The 17,113-nt window shown below is 40.9% G+C and overlaps 1 protein-coding gene across 7 annotated transcripts in view; it reads right to left on the bottom strand.

Moving 5' to 3' along the window:
• Nucleotides 1-17,113, bottom strand: part of LOC123587007 (complement receptor type 2-like) — a 35,626-nt gene that overhangs the window by 16,090 nt on the left and 2,423 nt on the right. For 4 of the 7 annotated variants that reach the window (XM_045456731.1, XM_045456728.1, XM_045456729.1 and 1 more), the window contains exons 2-16: nt 11,711-11,890; nt 10,298-10,397; nt 9,795-9,880; nt 8,824-9,222; nt 7,645-7,821; nt 7,461-7,563; nt 6,719-6,804; nt 5,139-5,528; nt 3,597-3,785; nt 3,413-3,512; nt 3,077-3,159; nt 2,161-2,571; nt 1,185-1,361; nt 1,015-1,105; nt 642-718 (exon numbers count right to left, since the gene is read on the bottom strand). In XM_045456731.1, coding sequence (XP_045312687.1) covers nt 642-718; nt 1,015-1,105; nt 1,185-1,361; nt 2,161-2,571; nt 3,077-3,159; nt 3,413-3,512; nt 3,597-3,785; nt 5,139-5,528; nt 6,719-6,804; nt 7,461-7,563; nt 7,645-7,821; nt 8,824-9,222; nt 9,795-9,880; nt 10,298-10,397; nt 11,711-11,890 — 2,649 coding nt within the window. Of the gene's footprint in view, nt 1-641; nt 719-1,014; nt 1,106-1,184; nt 1,362-2,160; nt 2,572-3,076; nt 3,160-3,412; nt 3,513-3,596; nt 3,786-5,138; nt 5,529-6,718; nt 6,805-7,460; nt 7,564-7,644; nt 7,822-8,823; nt 9,223-9,794; nt 9,881-10,297; nt 10,398-11,710; nt 11,891-17,113 lie in introns of those variants that run through there. The other 3 variants (XM_045456733.1, XM_045456734.1, XM_045456735.1) reach the window with 3 other exon arrangements.

Here is a 17,113-nt window from a genome sequence, read left to right as displayed (position 1 = left end):
CATTGTTTTGTTTTTTTTTTTTAAATCAGTAATAGGTGAATAAAAGCCACAGGGGAGTAGAATTAAGCTTTTTTGAGTATCATCTTTGTGCTGATGTGATATGATAGGTTACGCAAGAAAGACTGTCGATTGAGCACCTATTTTGACAGGCAATTTTCTTAGCTACTAAATAGGAATAGTACCACTTAATTCTAATAACATGGAAGTCTGCAGTCTTAGGTTAACTTCACAGGTAAGAGCCTAGGATTTCCGAGAAGTTACATAAATTGCCCAAGGTCCAATCAAGCAATAGCAGCAGAATCTGGGTTCAGATTCCACACGATTCCCCTTTCTCCCCACTAAACTCCAGTGTTCCCTCTATCAAGGATGGTGGCTCATATACTCACTGTCCTTATTACTTTTATACTCCTCAATCACAAAAGAGAATCAGAAACTAAATAGGTTTACATTGATGGTCATGCTCTGAAGTAGAAAGAGGCGACAGCAGAAAGACAGCAAGACTGCACAACTAGAAGCGGTGACAAAGTGAATCAAATAGAATCTAATATTCTTATTCCCGTAACAGCACCTCAAGCGGCAATCTCCCGGGAAACGCATACATCTTACCCTGTTTGAGGTCCTCCGTAATTTTTGCTACTCACCTTCACAAAGACGACGCTCCATAAACCAAGGAATCGCACCTTGACACAACTGATAAACACTCCCACCTAACCGGTACCTGGAGACAAAGAGTCATGTCATTTTGCCATCCGGTGCCCACTAAGCTAAGCAAGAGCTATTGGCTCAAAGCGGACTCCCCACTTTTAGGATAAGAAACAATAGGAACAAAAATGTAGCCAGCATCAACCCCATCCACCCATTGCATGGACAGAGCTTCCAGGCATGGAACAACAGCACAATCAACCCTTCTGCAAACGTGTGACAGGGAAGGGTCTTTGAGATAAATGCTTGCAACAGAGCTTGTAGTGTGCACTGATAAGCCAGACTTGGTTCAGGCTGAGAGCCCTCACTCACCCTTCATCGCAAGAAGAGTTAACATCTGGTCTAATAAATTGATCCCGGGGTCTCTTAAAGACTTGTTTTCCTATAGCTTCACACTCTGCCACTAAGAAAAGAGAGCGGGATGAGAAATCAACTCAAGGCAGTCTCAAAACCACAAAACATCTGCATTCAAAGACTGGCACCTTTGCATTCGGGGGCGGTGGGTGTCCACACCCCCTCAGAGGTACAACGTATGGATTTTTCTCCCACTAGCACATAGCCAGGGTCACAGCGGTACTTTATGGATGTTCCTGGGTCAAAGCGGACCATGTGTCCATCTTCCTTTTGCCCATTGAGGATTTTAGGAGGGGCTTGGCACTCTAAAGGAAAAGAAGAAAAATTTTCTTATATAAACAACTGAAAGAAACAGCCAAGGAAATTATCATGAATATCTACAATCCGCTCTGGTGGCAGTTATATGGGATAGAAGTAATCTGTGCAGTCCAGTTTGGGGTAATTTTAAATCAGTGGTTCTCCATCTTTTTTCTTTTCTGCATTTTTTTTTTAATTTGTTTTATTTATTTTTGGGACAGAGAGAGACAGAGCATGAACGGGGAGGGGCAGAGAGAGAGGGAGACACAGAATCGGAAACAGGGCCCAGGCTCTGAGCCATCAGCCCAGAGCCTGACGCGGGGCTCGAACTCACGGACCGCGAGATCGTGACCTGGCTGAAGTCGGACGCTTAACCGACTGCGCCACCCAGGCGCCCCTCTTTTCTGCATTTAGTTCAGTTTCCATTTGGTGCTCCAACTCCCCTCCTCTTTGTTTCTCAAGGAACGATCTCATACGTGTTTCATGGGATATATGCATGGGGTACAAGATTTGTTGACTTCTCTTAAAAAAAAAAATCAATACTGAGACAAACAAGCATTTTTTTTCCCCCTAGAGAAGTGGGCAACTTAGTGATCCTCAGTGTTTTTTCTCCCAAGGATGCTTCCACAAAATGAAACAATGGTGGGGTGATGATGTTAAGAAAACCTATATAATTTATATTCACTATATTTAGTAGAATCGAGGGGACTAGAAGCTGGAAAAGGCCCTGCTTAAATCTATAACCCCATCTTCTGACTCTTCAAAAAGATGAATTAGTAGCACTTTGCTGAGTATTGGAACACCCACCCTTTTCACAGACCGGTACCGATGGCTCCCATGCACCTTGGCCATTACATCGGGTCACCTTGCTGCCCTTCATGGTGAAGCCAAATGTGCAAGCAAATACCACGGTGTCATTATAGGAATATTGCTCTTTCCGTCCAGATGATATGTGGCCTCTTGGGATCTGGGGAGGTGGACACTGAATGGCAGAACTAGAAAGTTCACAGCGTGGGGCAGGGCCACTCCAGACTCCTCCAGTCTTCTGACTATTGGCGGTACAATGGATGGTTTTCTTCCCAGTAAGGATGAAGCTCACTCCTTTCTCTGGGTCTGGGTCACAAGCATAAGTGATCATGCTTCCATATGGGATGTTCCCTGAAGGGTTGCCTGTATGCCTTCCATTGAGAATAGAAGGAGGTGGCCCACAAAGAATTTCTAGAGAAATCAGAAATAATGACAAGATTGCAGCTGTACAGCAAACAAAGGATGCCTCAGATGTTGCTTGAAACCGTGGTCCCACCCAAGGTTCAGGGACAGTGATACTTGAATCTGTAAGGTATCAATCAGGACACCTACAGCAGCATAATTTTAAAAGTATGATTCGGAACTTTATTCTTGACTATATCTATTAGCATGATCCTTTGATTTCTTCTACTGAATATACAATCTCCTTTATATGCCTGGCCTGGCTGGCAAGTCTCCACAGTTTCCAGAGAAAGAAAAGCCTAGGAACCCCATTTTACTTGAGGAAGCAGGGAATAAAGAAGTGGCTGAAGGATGCTTCAGTGAAGAACCTATCCCTTCGAGAGGTCTACGTGAGATCTTTGCTCTATGAGATTCTGTATAGTAATGACTGAACCAAAAACTTTTAGTTAAGCCGAGAATGAGGTGTTCTGGTCAAGGACCAGAGAGCTAGCTGCAAACCAGTTTCCTAACATACCTTTGCACACTGGCATCCTGGTCCAAGAAGCACGCTGTCCAGCAATTACACACCGACTAGAAGGTTGGCCTTGTAACCAATACCTGGAGACGGAAGGCGGACGTTCAGGACTATTAAGCAGTTGGCGTCACAGGGCAACCGCCCCCACTTAAAACCCAAGACAAATGCACTCAGTTGACACGTACCAACTCCTTTTATAAGCATTCTCTCTCACAGCCTCACTCACACCAGGCTGTCCCTGCATCCTCATGGAGGAGCCTTGTGCAGGTGTCCCGGGTCCTACCGTGCACGCATAAGCCAAATGAATTAAATCTCCCAGGCCCTGCCGACACTCACCCTTCATTACAGTAAAAGTTCACAGTTACACCAACCCGAAGACTTGGAGGGTCCTCTATCTCTCCATTGAGAAACGGTCCTGGAGGTTCACACTGTGCCTCTAAGGAAACAAGCCAAAGGTGAGCGAAGCTTGGCAAATCACAGAATAGCCCAAATTCTTAAAATTGGTTGCAAATTTAGGTACCTTTACACCCGGGAAGAGCAGCGCTCCACTTTCCTGAAGACAGACACCTAATGGTCTTTTCTCCAACAAGCAAGTAACCAGGTTCACAGCTGTAAGTCACAGACAATCCTGGGGCAAAGGAGCCAACACTCTCCCCTGTGTGATGTCCATTGGGGATCTTGGGAAGCGATGGACACTCCTGCGGGAAATCTTTACATGCACACATTAGGAAAAAGGCTGTCAGGTGATACATCCTTCACAACCTAGACTTTGACTTAGAACAGAGATCCAGGCACAAGACATGGGGTCGACGGTAAACAGTCATCACTAATTTTCAACTCAGTCTTTTCAAGATCAGGCAGGTGTGGTTTAAGCGTGGTTTAAGCGTGTGCATTTTATACCACAAATGGTACTGTAGTTTTCATTCTTAGTTACACTTTATGTGTTACATTTGCCTTGTGAAAAATTTCAGTTACCCAAAGAAGTTCCTTTATACCCATACTATCCTCCTACCCTTAGCCTGTTCTCTGCTCCAAGAGTAGCATGTTATCATTTATGGGGGGATCCTCAAAGACATTAGTAACATAGATTTTGGGGATCCTATCTATGATACATATCTACACACAGGTATGTGTATGTACTTAATACGTATTACTCTATGCCTTTTCTTTGCCTCATAATCTGTCTATATGTATAGATTTATCTAAATCTTTCTAAAGGCCTCATTGTTTTCCATGGTCACCCCATTTTGTGACTATCTTAAGATCTTCCCTACCCCCAAGATTAAATACTTACCTATGCATAGATAGACCCATATTTTTCTAATGAGTCAACAGTGTGTTCAACTCAACTGATTTAGAGTTGGTCAATAGTGTTCTTTATCAAGAAAATAGCTAATTTTGATGGTATAGTTTTTGCCAAGTATTGCCAGTCTGTTTAATTGTAGAACTAAAATTCAGCTTTGGGTTTTGGCAGTGACATAAACCAAACCAAATGAAAAGAAAATTAAGAACTTATAGTGGTCCCTGGTTTTCAAAGGGATTTGATTTGAAATGCGATGACTTAGTAGGTGACTTGGATAATAGTGGATCACTCCAGAAAAAATTCACAAAGACCATAGATAAAGGGGAATCATTTCTGCCAGACTATCCCAACAGCTATTCAAAGATGCGTTTTAAATCCATTGCGTACATCTTGCTATTAGATCCCACATTTCTTCTCAATTTAACAGTAACCCAGATACGCAGTTTAAAACCATCTAATTCCCACATCCCAACCAACATTGGCCCCCATTCTTGTGAGATCTATTCCATTCAGTTATTAGGTACGTTCACAGTTACATCTCCTCCTTATTCTTTGCTCTGTGGATGGTTGTTGAATGAACATTTATATCCCTCCAGAACTAAGGACAAGCCAGAAACCCTAATTTTCACCCTCTTCCCTTCCTTCTGCCCTCACCATTCACATATCTATACTGTTCTTCCTTCAGAATAAAAACTTGATCTGCACAGAAATGCAAGGCTCCAGCCTCCCCACTTAGCATTGTGTTGGGTTTTTACTTACCACTCTCACAGATGGGTAGTGGTGTTGGCCCCCAGGTTCCATTTGCCTGGCACCAAACAGATTTGTTGCCTTTCATGGTGAAGTTGGTATTACAGGTAAATGTCACGGAATCACCATGTCTGTATGGTGGTCTAGATGTTTTATCTCTGTATCCCCCTGGTACTATGGGCTCGGAGCAAAAAGAATTTTTACGATAATATTCACATACAGGAGCACCTTTATCCCAGATGGCCTTCACTTGGTCTTTACTTATACAAAAAATGACTCTTTCTCCAATGAGGCGGAAGTTACCAGAACAAGTGTACCGTATCACAGTGTTAAGAGGTATGGGACCAGAAGAATAACTACTCCAACCATTTTTGATAGGAGGAGGAGGGTCACAAGAAATTCCTGAAAAGTAGACAAGGAAAGATATGGTCATCCTGATCCTGACAACGAAAAGATCTAAATTTAGATAAAACGTCCAAATACAGGTCATGTCATTTTTTTTTTCAGAAATAGATATTTGTGTAATCTGTTTCTTACTCATAGTCTGTGCTTATCCCCAACCTCGTAAATTCTTACCTTTCTCCCAATCTGCAGCAAACAAATCAGCTGGTCTATAAATACCATCCCAACCAAACAGTAACAATGAAACAGAATTTACTGAATAGTTGTGGATCTCATCAATCTTAGTAGAGAAATAAAAGGCAAACAGCACACGAAAATAATCTTAGTCACATGTTAATCACATGTGGGGAGGCACCATGCACTAATGAAATTTGGGCTCAACAGACCTGGTTTCAAACCCCCACTGTCATCAATAGCTGTGTGACCTTAGGCAAGTCTTAACCTCTCTAACCCTCAATTTCTTAGTCTATAGTAGAATTCAAGCTACTTCATAAGGTTACAAGAAGCATCCAGTGAGCTACGAGTACCTAAAAATGGCAAGCACAATACCTGGAACATACTAATAATTCAATGTCTGTTTCAAACACACAACTGGGGCCACAAGTGGTGAGAACACATTCTGTTTTGCTAGTGAAGACACTGCGGCCTCACCACAGATCATTTGTTATCCTTTGATGCTGGACGCCTTTAAAAAAGCCACAGAAAGTGATCAGAGGTTTTGAATAATGACCTCACATCCTTTATTTAGTTGTCCTAATGCACAAGAAGGATATTAATGGTTTACAGCTGTGTTGATATATGCACACCTTTCCTGAATGAGACTCAGAATGAAGGGAAAATGGCCAATTCCCACAACTTATGGCTGATTTCCATTTAGCTCCCAAGAGTTGCTCATCAGTAGAGGGGAACTGGCAACAGAAGACATAGCCAACCCATTTCAACACATCAGTGCTACTCAGTTTCAACAGGGGGAACTTTCAAAGCATTTGTCTTTATACATATAGAATACCTAATACAATAGGTAATCAAATAAATTTGGCTTTGGTCTGCCTCCTAGAACATAGAGAAGACTGGCATACATACATTCAAAGCACACATATGAAGAAGATGTTATGATTGATAAATGCATGGGAATACACCAAAAATCAAGGGGTAAGATCCATACTTGATGATTTTTGTTTTCTACTCACGTTCACAGACAGGAAACTTATTATTCCAGAGTACTCTCGTTCCTTCTGAGACACACTGACTAGAAGATTGGCCATTTAATCGGTACCTTAAACAATAAGGGGTAGCAAATCATCACCAGAACAAATCAGTTCTCGGCTGCGTGGAATTAATCACTTCTCTCAAGTATGTGGTATTAATGGCCTCTATTTTTTAAATCATTTCTGATTTAAGGAAAAAGTCCAAGTTTGTGAATCAGCTCAGCTATGTGATGACTTCAGACCAGGTAAAAACACAGAGGGAAAAAAAAAATTCCTAACAATCATATTCTGTTTTTGTATTCTCCATTTCCTCTTTGGCATCCAAATGTCAAGATTCTCTTTACCATTTAGAAGGAAAAAAAACCTCAGTTCTTAGTGAAGAAAACGTCAAAGACCTTGTTCCCTAAGATCATTCCAAAGAACCCCTCTTAGTGAACCCCCATTATTCTCCATAATAGGAGCCTTAATTTCTGACCCTAAATTTTGCTTTTTCAAATGGTTAAAGGACAATTTCTAGCTCTCTCTGGCTATGCACAATATATACAGTTGGAGAAAATCAACAGGATTTGCTTAACAATGGAATTATGAGTCATATAAGGTAAAGAAAATTAGAGAAAAAAATCAGAAAGAGCAAAAAATTTTTAACCATCTTTACAGATTATTCTTTGCAATGCTTAGCTATATGTTATACGCCTCAATTCAGGCCCTCTCACCTCACACTCACCCCTTATCACAAGCGAACGAAACCTCTGCCCCAAGCTTGAGATTAGGGGGGACCACCACACGGCCATTGAGAAGTTGGTTTGGAATGGCATCACATGATTTTGCTAGGAGAAAAGAGACAAGGCTGGCACATGAAGAGTAGGAAACAATTGAGTTTCCTGAAGATGGAATAGAGATTTAGGCACCTTCACATTCAGGGGCTGTATGGCTCCAGGTTCCCAAGGATGTACACTGAATAGGGTTAGTTCCAATGAGGGTGTAGCCAGGGTCACAGCTGTAGGACACTTCCTGTCCAATTGGAAAGAATTCCTTATCCAAGATGCTATAACTACCATGGTTGATAGGTGGAGGTGGTAGACACCCTGAGAAAAGAACAGGACCAGAGGTCTTTTATTCCTGAAATAAGAACTTTCTCCTCTACAACCTAAGCCAACTTGAGGTTTGTAGGGGTGGGATGAAGGTGGCCATGTCAACTCTCCTAAGCGGAAGGCAGAGACTCCTTTGGGTGGGGTGGAGGTGGCGTGGAACTAACACGCATTACTTCTTTAGATAGGATGAACCATGAAACTATCTGCTTTCCCTATCTTGATCTATGCTGAAAACATTACACCCACTCATCATTTTCCATTTTATTTAACTAAAAAGGTCTCAGGTATTCTCTCACTAATATTGTAGCCAAGGGAACCTAACTATTATAATACATTTTTATTACCAAAATCTTCCTCTTTCTTCCTGCTGTCCCCAAACCAGGTTGATGAAGTTCCTGAACCTTGTGGGAGGGGCTCCCAATATTGTCATGTTTTTAGTAAGTCAGACATTTCTTAATAAGAGTAGGGGAGAAAGGCAGAATGGGGAAGTGACTCAATCTTAATTCTAGCCTTATTCCATAAAGGCCACATTCTCAACAGGAGCATGTATAATGTCTACAGTATTTTTAATCAAACTATGATTTGATTATAATCAGATTATGATTTGATTTGATTAAATTGACATCTGATGTCAATTTACTCTATTAGCACGGCCAATAGGATTCAGACTTTATTTTATCCTCATTTAAATAAAATCTAATCACCTATGTCCTGGAAAAAAAATCTCTGATCATTGGCTCTGCTTTTCTTCACTTTTCAAAGTGTCTTCTAATTTGCTCTACACTAATGCACATCTAGTACTGTCCAAGAATATAGTAAATTTCCTACTTCTTCAACATTTAGATATTGCTTTGAAAGTATACCTTCAAATTCTTTAACCAAGATACCGAACTACATATACTATCTTTCCCCTTCTTTTTTCCACAGGTACCATGTATCTATTTCTCTAAAAGTTTCATTTTGTTTCTAGATCCCCAGAGTTTCAGCCCAACTCACCCTTAAAGCACTTTGGCAGTGGAGGATTCCATTTGCTGTTTGCTTGGCACCATACTATGTTGCTGCCTTTCATGGTAAAGCCAGGCTTACACCTAAACATCACAGTATCATTTAAATAAAATGAACGTCCAAATCCAGATTGTATAATTCCGTTTTCGACTTCTGGAATTGGGCAATTGACTAAAGTAATACACTGAGGGGGAGGGCCACTCCAGACGCCAACTCGATTGTCTTTGCTGGTACAATGTATGGACTTCTCACCCACGAGGTCAAACAACTTTTTTCCATTCTGTCCAACGTGGCACTTATAAGTCACCACCATTCCATAGTAAAAGTTCTCTCTACTGCTGCTGTAAAAATCCCCATTGGAGATGGCTGGGGGTGGTGCACAAGGAATAGCTTTTGGGGGGTAGGTGGGAAAAAAGAGAAGGCATTTAAATGTTATACCTTCTTGGAATCTTGTCTTCACTCTTGCAAACCACACTTCAATGCAGCCAACAATTAACCCAGATTGTTGAAACTCTACATCCTCATCTCAAAGGTGGTTCTAAATAGGAAGTAGCAAGGTAGGAAGATTCATGGAACTGGCCTGAAGAAAACTTAAAAAAAAACTGTGATCTGGTCACCAGTTGCTCCTTCTACTGCAAAGTACAGATAAACTATTCTGGGAACACCTAGGATGGCTGACATTCTGCATAGAATAAAGATGGCAGTGTGTAATCTCATAGTGTATTTTAGATTCAAGCACTTATTCACTCTGAAATAACTTATCCTCTAAGAACAGTAATCAAAGGAAAGTGTGGTGAGACTGGGAGACATGGAAGAAGAGAAACCACAGCTCTGTACCCAGAGCTACCCAAACCAAGTGTAACTCTCCTGGGTACTTGTTTTGATGTGTAGATGCCCAATTTCCCTCTAGAAGGGGACAAGAGGAATTGCAAAGGGTATGACAACGGGATCATTTTACTCACATTCGCAAAAAGGCATGTCCTTATCCCAGGTTACAATATTGTCTGAGATAATACATGTAGCAGATGAATCACCAATGAGTCGATATCTAAAGACAAACAGATGAGTGATCATCTCCCAGCTAGATGTACATTTTAGGAAAGCTTAGTTCTTCCTCCACTGAAATAATGGCAAAGAATAGATCATCATGTAAGACAAGTAATGGTGATAAACTAAGGACTCATACAAAAAATTCAACAATACAAAGCCAAATGACATTTGGCTCCTGGTCAGTAATGCTGGAGATGTAAAATTAGAAGAAGAGTAGCCCAAATTTCTTTCTCTTCTAGTGGGTATTCTTGAAGTGTTGTCTCTGGAGCAGATCAGGGTGGTAGTTCTCTTTTTGCTTATCTATGTTTAAGGGTAAGTGGCAATTACTTGGATCTCTTTTGGAAAACTGATAGTTTATGGTTGAAACCACTGTTCTAATACCCATGTATTCTGGAGATGTCTCCTGCCAACTCACCCTTTATCACAAGAATATGTAATTGTTGACCCAAACAGGACACCCGTGGGTATGAGGACAGAGCCATGGAGGAGTTCTCCAGGACTCCCACATGATTTACCTATAATGGAAAACAAAACAAAAATTTGGGACTGGGATTTGGGGGATGTTCTGTGTTTCATATTAGATACCAACCTGACTGGACTTGCCAACTAGCCTACTTAAATTAATTCAAAGACAGTTTTGATATCTACAAAACTTGTATCCTCCAAAGGGTCAGTCAACTTCAGAACACTATCTGTTTGAAGCATGCACTCTCTATTTCTGAGCATGGATGCAAACATTATTTGTGGTCAACCATAATTTATAATCTGTATTTCCCCTTTTTTATATCCTGTCAGTTGATGGCATCATCTACCAAGTCTGTGGCTTAAAAAACCTCATAGACATCATTTCCTTTCTGTAACTCATCCTCCACCTACTGCTCTTCACTCAATTGGTTACCAAATTTTAGCGACTGGATTCCAGAAATCTCTCTCCAGACCAACTATGTAGTCATTGCTGTAATCTCTCATTGGATCATTGAGTACCAAAATTTACCTTTCTATCTTTGGTCTCCATTGGTCTAATACATCTTCTATAGCACAGCACACACTATCTTTCGGAAGCACAAATATGGCCATGCCCCTCCCCCCACTGAAAAACTTACAATGACTTACCACTGTTTATTGGGGAAAAAATGCATGGCCCATCAAAATTAAGCTTCAATACACTTAATTAACTATTATTCCCCACTATGTACCTTATACTCCAGCCACATTGAATTTTTCTATTTTCCAAAGATGTCCTGTTCTTTTATAGCTCTATGCTTTCGAATATGCTGTTTCCTCTGCCTATAATGCCTACATTTGCCTAATTCTCCAAGACAGTATTATTTACTTCCCTACAGAGCTTTATACCTATAAATAAATTACATAATAGTACAGCATTTATTTAAAAGTCAGTCTTTACAGCTAGTATAGGAGCTCCTCAAAGGCAAAGACTAGCTAATTTTTATGGGTATTCCCAGCCCCATCATCCAGCCTAATGCTTCACACCTAATGGTTACTAAAAAAATATTTCTTGGATTGAGTGGGACAAGAATGAGGTGACACACAAGTGTTCCTTGTATACTAACTCTTAAGCTCATTTAACACAGTATAGAGACTGTAGAACAAAGCTGTGGAGATTACAGGATAAACAGGGCTGGCCAGCTGTGATGATTTAACCCCAAGACCCCATATTATTCTTGGGAGTAAAAGAAACATGGAGAACCCAGGAGCACCCTTCATTTGAAACCATTTAGTAATTTTCTGGTCTTTCACCTTGAAAATAATAGGCTATCTCACAGAGGTACAGATAGACCCAAAGATGCTTCTATTACAGATTACTCACGTTGACACAATCGCTGAGGATCTGACCACTTGGAGGTTTTTAGGCAGGTGATAAGGAATGACATCTTGATATACCCAGGAAGGCATTCATATTCCCAAGATGTCCCAACAGCAAACTCAGACTGATCACTCTGAATTTTAGGCTTAGCAAAATGATACCTTGGCAGGAGCTTACACTGACCTAGAGACAAAGACCACAGGAATATCAACACTAGGAATGGCTGACACTGCTACTCCGCTGCTTTTTTGTCACCGATCATCCTGGCAATTTTGATCTTTAGAAAGTAATCCTAAAATAGGGCAACATTTTCTGGGACAAAGAACATATGGGTGAATATACAGAGATATAAGCTCACAAGTTCAAAGACTTTTTAGGATGGACTAAGAGGAAGAGCTCGAGAAAATAAATTTTTACAAAATTCCATAAGGACCTTGGAGTTGTTTCATCTCCTTAAAGACTCATTAAAAAAACTAAGCCTTATAAATCAAAGCTTTTCTGGGATAGCACAGGGAACAAAAGTGCATCAGAGACCTTGTAAGCTCAGCACATGTATGATCTTCTAAAATTACCTTAATGAATTAACATTACTCTGTTAATCATTAAACCTTTAGGTCTTAGCAAGACGAAAATACATTTATTAATTCTTCATTACTTTATTCCATTAACCTAATAGTGTAATATGCCTCTTAAGAGACCACAGTATATAATTCTGATGGGTACTAGATAAAAGGAACTAGTCATTTTGAAATAGTTCCCTGTGATTTAAAATAGTATGATGATGATGATGTTTAATGAAACAAATATCATCATAGGTGATGGGTGAGAAACTGTAACACCCACATACTTGAGGATGTGCCTGGAAAAGTCATTTTTCTAGGTATGAAAGAGAGCTCAAGTTTCGATGCCAGAATGGCAGAATATCTGAATATCGCATTTATAAATCTTTCTTTTTCAAAGAAGTTTGACACAGGTACAGGTGAAAGTCCAAGAACAAACATGAACGAAATGACACAAAGGCAAACGTAGAGCTCCCAAGGTTGTAGCCAGACTCGGTCTTTCCGCAGCCAGACACTTCTGTTGGAGAAGTCAGAGACAGGGTCTAAGAACAGCCATCACTGTTAGGACCCAGATCACCGTAGGTCTTCTTCTAGTTCTCCCAACTCCTTTGTTTTGCTTCATTAACCCCCACAAATATCTCCAATTGCATACCTGTGCAAAACAGCAAGACTCTGTAGGGAAAGTAAAGGTTTGACCTCAACGAACACCATCTTCACGATCCTGGTATTTCTTGTACCAAGTCATCCTAAGCAAGTGATTTAATCTCTAAATACATAATGTGAATAGGGGAAGTACCAAATAATGCTCTACAAACCGGAAAGCCAATTTAAAGTTGTACTAATCGAAAAAAAAAAAAAAAAAAAAAAAGTTGTACTAATCGGTAGCAATGACATGGCCTAAGATGGAACTGAGACCTAAAAGCAGGAAGAGCAGAATACTTTATAACGTGATCTTCTGGGGCAAAAGGAGAGAAGGGTCATACTTTCTGGATGGGAAATCATGATAAAACCTTATCCCTGATAAGAAGACTCGAGGACCCTTTTGGGGGACAAGAGTTATTTGTGACGAATTGCCAAAAATCTAGGTCACGGAAAGAATTTCCCTCAATCATGGTCTCTGCCATCTCAGAAAAAAAAGGTTAGTCCATGAGCCATTAAGTAAGAAGACTTTTCTTCAGGGTCACTGTACCCTCTTTACATCTTTTTATTATCAGGAGGAAAAAAAATCAGAGTAGATCGCGACTGGATCTAAAACAGAGGATAGTGGTTAAGACACCGACATATGCATTCTTCAAACGGTTTTAAAAACTAAAGAGGCAAAGCAGTTCTTGGAGAGCAGGGATACATTTAACTCTTTACTTGGGTCCAAGGGGCTTTACCTAGAATTGCATAGAAATCCGTTCGAAATGAATGAAGAACACATATATAAGATAATAAAAATAAAATGGAAAATTAGGTCAGAAGGCAGATAGGAAAAAATATTATTGAGAACGAGAATTATTATAATCAAATGCTTTAACAATGGGTTTCCTGACTCATCATTTTTGTTTTTGTTTTTCCTTTGTTTAAATGTTTTCTTTTTTATTTTGAGCGAGAGAACATGCGTAGCTGTGTACATGCTGGGGAGGGACAGAGAGAGAGAGAGAATCCATGCTGACAGCCTGGGGCCTAATGTGGGGCTCGAACTCACAAAGTGTGAGATCATGTTCTGAGTCAAAACCAAGAGTCAGACACTTAACTGACTGAGCCACCCAGGCGCCCCTGATCATTTTTGAATGGCAGTTATGCATATTAACCAAGGTACTGTCCCAAACACAGGAGACACTCTAGTGAACATTAGAAACAAGGTTCCCACGCTCACCAAACTCATACTCCAATAGAGGGAGACAGACAGACAGGTACTACCAGTAAATAAACGGTATGTAAAGGAAATAAATGGGGCGATGTGTCACAATGTAACGTGCCAGAAGGAGGAGGGGACGGAGAGGCATTCGACCATCAGCTTATGATGGTTTAGGAAGGCCTTTGAAGAGGAGGCATTTGAGTTGTGACCGGAGAAGGAGCCAGTCAAGTAAAGCATGGAGTAAAAGCATTTTAGGCAGAGGTCTAAGAGCAGGGATGGATTTGTTATACTTTAGGGATAGACGGAAGGCAAGTGTGGCTCTAATGTAGTGATCACAACAGAGTGGTAGGAGATCAAGTTAGAAAGTTCAGCGTTGGGAGGGGGGGTGGGTTCATATTAGGCTTCTTAGGCCATAGTAAGAAGTCTGGATGCTCTCCTAAGTGGAAGCTACCAGAGAGTGCAAGCAGGAGAGTCACATGACCCGATTTACCTTTTAAAAAGAATATCCTGGCAAGTGAGGATAAGTTTGGAATATATTTTATAAGTAGAATTTAGAACAAAAACTTCTTGTTGCATTAGATGTGGGGGTAAGGAAATGGCAGGATTCAGTAATGTCTTCTAGGCTACTTGTAGTGACTTAAGCTACTTGGTTGATGGTAAGACCATGAACTAAGATGGGAAAGCACCAGTGTGTGTGTGTGTGTGGTGGAGTGTGTGCAGTTGGTTTTATGTTAGTCTTGGTATATTTAACACATTTACTGGGAACCCATATGGAGACGCAGGAGGGAAGTCGGCTATACAAACTTTCTACTCAGGAGAGAGTTCAAGACTACAGATAGTAAATGAGCCATCAACATATAACTAGTATTTAAAGCCATGAGACTGGATGAGGTCTCTTAGGAAAAAGGAATGGAGAAAAACAGGAGGCTCAGGGCTGAGCCCCCAAACCCTATAATATTTAGAGATAGGGCAAAACAGACCAAGAGCAACCAGAGAGGTACAGAAAAAAAAAAAAAACTTGATAAGAGTGCCCTGTTTTGGAAGAGGAGAATGAAAACTGTTCCAAGAGAGAAGAAAGAGTCAGCTTCTGCTGAAAGACTGAGACAGAGAAGGATAGAAAAAATGGCCATTGGATGCGTCGGCATGAAGGTCAGTGGTAACCTTAGAGAGAGTAGCTTCAGGAGAATGTGGGAGAAGGAGCCTGTCGAGTGGGTGAAGGAGATAAAGAGAAGTGACAAGTAGTCCATGAGAAGTTTTGCTGAGAAGGATGAGAAGAGGGCTGGGAAAATGGAGTTTCACTAGGCCATGAGAAGTCTCCTGACGACCTCAATCAAGAATGTCCCAGCATAGGGGCGCCTGGGTGGCGCAGTCGGTTAAGCGTCCGGCTTCAGCCAGGTCACGATCTCGCGGTCCGTGAGTTCGAGCCCCGCGTCGGGCTCTGGGCTGATGGCTCAGAGCCTGGAGCCTGTTTCCGATTCTGTGTCTCCCTCTCTCTCTGCCCCTCCCCCGTTCATGCTCTGTCTCTCTCTGTCCCAAAAATAAATAAACGTTGAAAAAAAAAATTAAAAAAAAAAAAAGAATGTCCCAGCATATTTAACTGCTGGTGGGGATGATCCAACAGGGAGATACAAATAGGTGATACGAGATGGGGTATACGCAGAAGTCAAGTCCTTGCACACCGTAATTCTGAAGGAGGAGTGGACTCCAGTCAAGAGAAAGGATACTTTTTCCATTATTACAGGAGGAAAAAGAACGTTCTTACTAAACTCCTTGTTATGTGCTAGTGTGAGGGATTCATCAGGCAGTAAGACAGATAAAGACCTTGTTTTCATGGAACTTGTATTTCAACGAGAGAACAAACAAGCCAGTGAAAAAATAAATAAGAAGTTTTCATAGGATGAGAGATAGGTGCTCTGTGGAAAATAGAACACGGTTGTGTGATAGAGCGTGACCTGGGGTACAGACTACTTCCGATGAGAGTCAGAGAAGGGTGACAGTGGAGCAGAGACCTGAATGTCGAAGAGACAGGCAAGGGATGATACGTAGGATGAGCATTTCAACGGAGGGAGCCCCTAGTGCCAAAGCTAAACAAACGTGACTGTGTTCAAGGAACAAAAAGAGGGCCAGTGTGGCTGGAACAGAGGGAGTGAGGGAGGAGAACAGAGGATTTCAGAGACAGACAGATCTACGGTCAAGGTTAAAGAGCATGGATTTGTTCTAATGTGATTGGAAGCCCTTGGCAGGTTTTAAGCAGGGGAAAGAATCTGAGCTCAGATGGAGACAGATGATTGGCAAATAAGGGAATTCTTATTTAATGATTTTGTTTTCTTAGTGTAGGATGAAATGAAGTGGTCAGTCGAGGCAAGAGTGAAATTTAAGAGCAGGACATTAGAATCGGTTTATGCAAACAGACAAAAGGGGAAAAGCGGGAAAACACTCTAAGAAGGGAATTCACTTCCCATATGACTTTGCTCATAGCAATGCACCCTATAGACTTCCAGAGTACTTGTTAAACTCAGCTTCCTGGGCCACACCCCAAACCTATGAATCTCTGAAGAATGAGATGGAACCCAGGAACCTGAATTTTTGAAAAGCACTTCAATTCCTCAAAAAATTAAAAATGGAACTACCATATAATCCAGCAATTCCACCTTTGGGAATATATCGAAAGGAAATGAAAACACACACTCAGAAAGATCTGCACCCCCATGTTCATTGTAGCATTATTTACAATAGCCAAGACATGGAAACCACCTAAGTGTCCATCAATAGATGAACAGACTAAGAAGTTGTGATATATATATATATATATATATATATATATATATATATAACACACACAACACAATATTATTCAGCCATTAAAAATGCCAGAATCCTACCATTTGTGATAACATGGATGGACCTTGAAGTCATTATGTAAGTGAAGTAAGTTAGACAGAGAAAGACAAATACTGTATGATCTCACTTATATGTGGACTCTAAAAACAAACAACAAACAAA

The sequence above is a fragment of the Leopardus geoffroyi genome, chromosome C3, assembly GCF_018350155.1.
Source record: "Leopardus geoffroyi isolate Oge1 chromosome C3, O.geoffroyi_Oge1_pat1.0, whole genome shotgun sequence".
In the NCBI taxonomy this organism is placed as follows: Eukaryota; Metazoa; Chordata; class Mammalia; order Carnivora; family Felidae; genus Leopardus; species Leopardus geoffroyi.
Note: the sequence above shows the minus strand (reverse complement) of the source record. Positions and strands in the feature narration are given on the sequence as shown.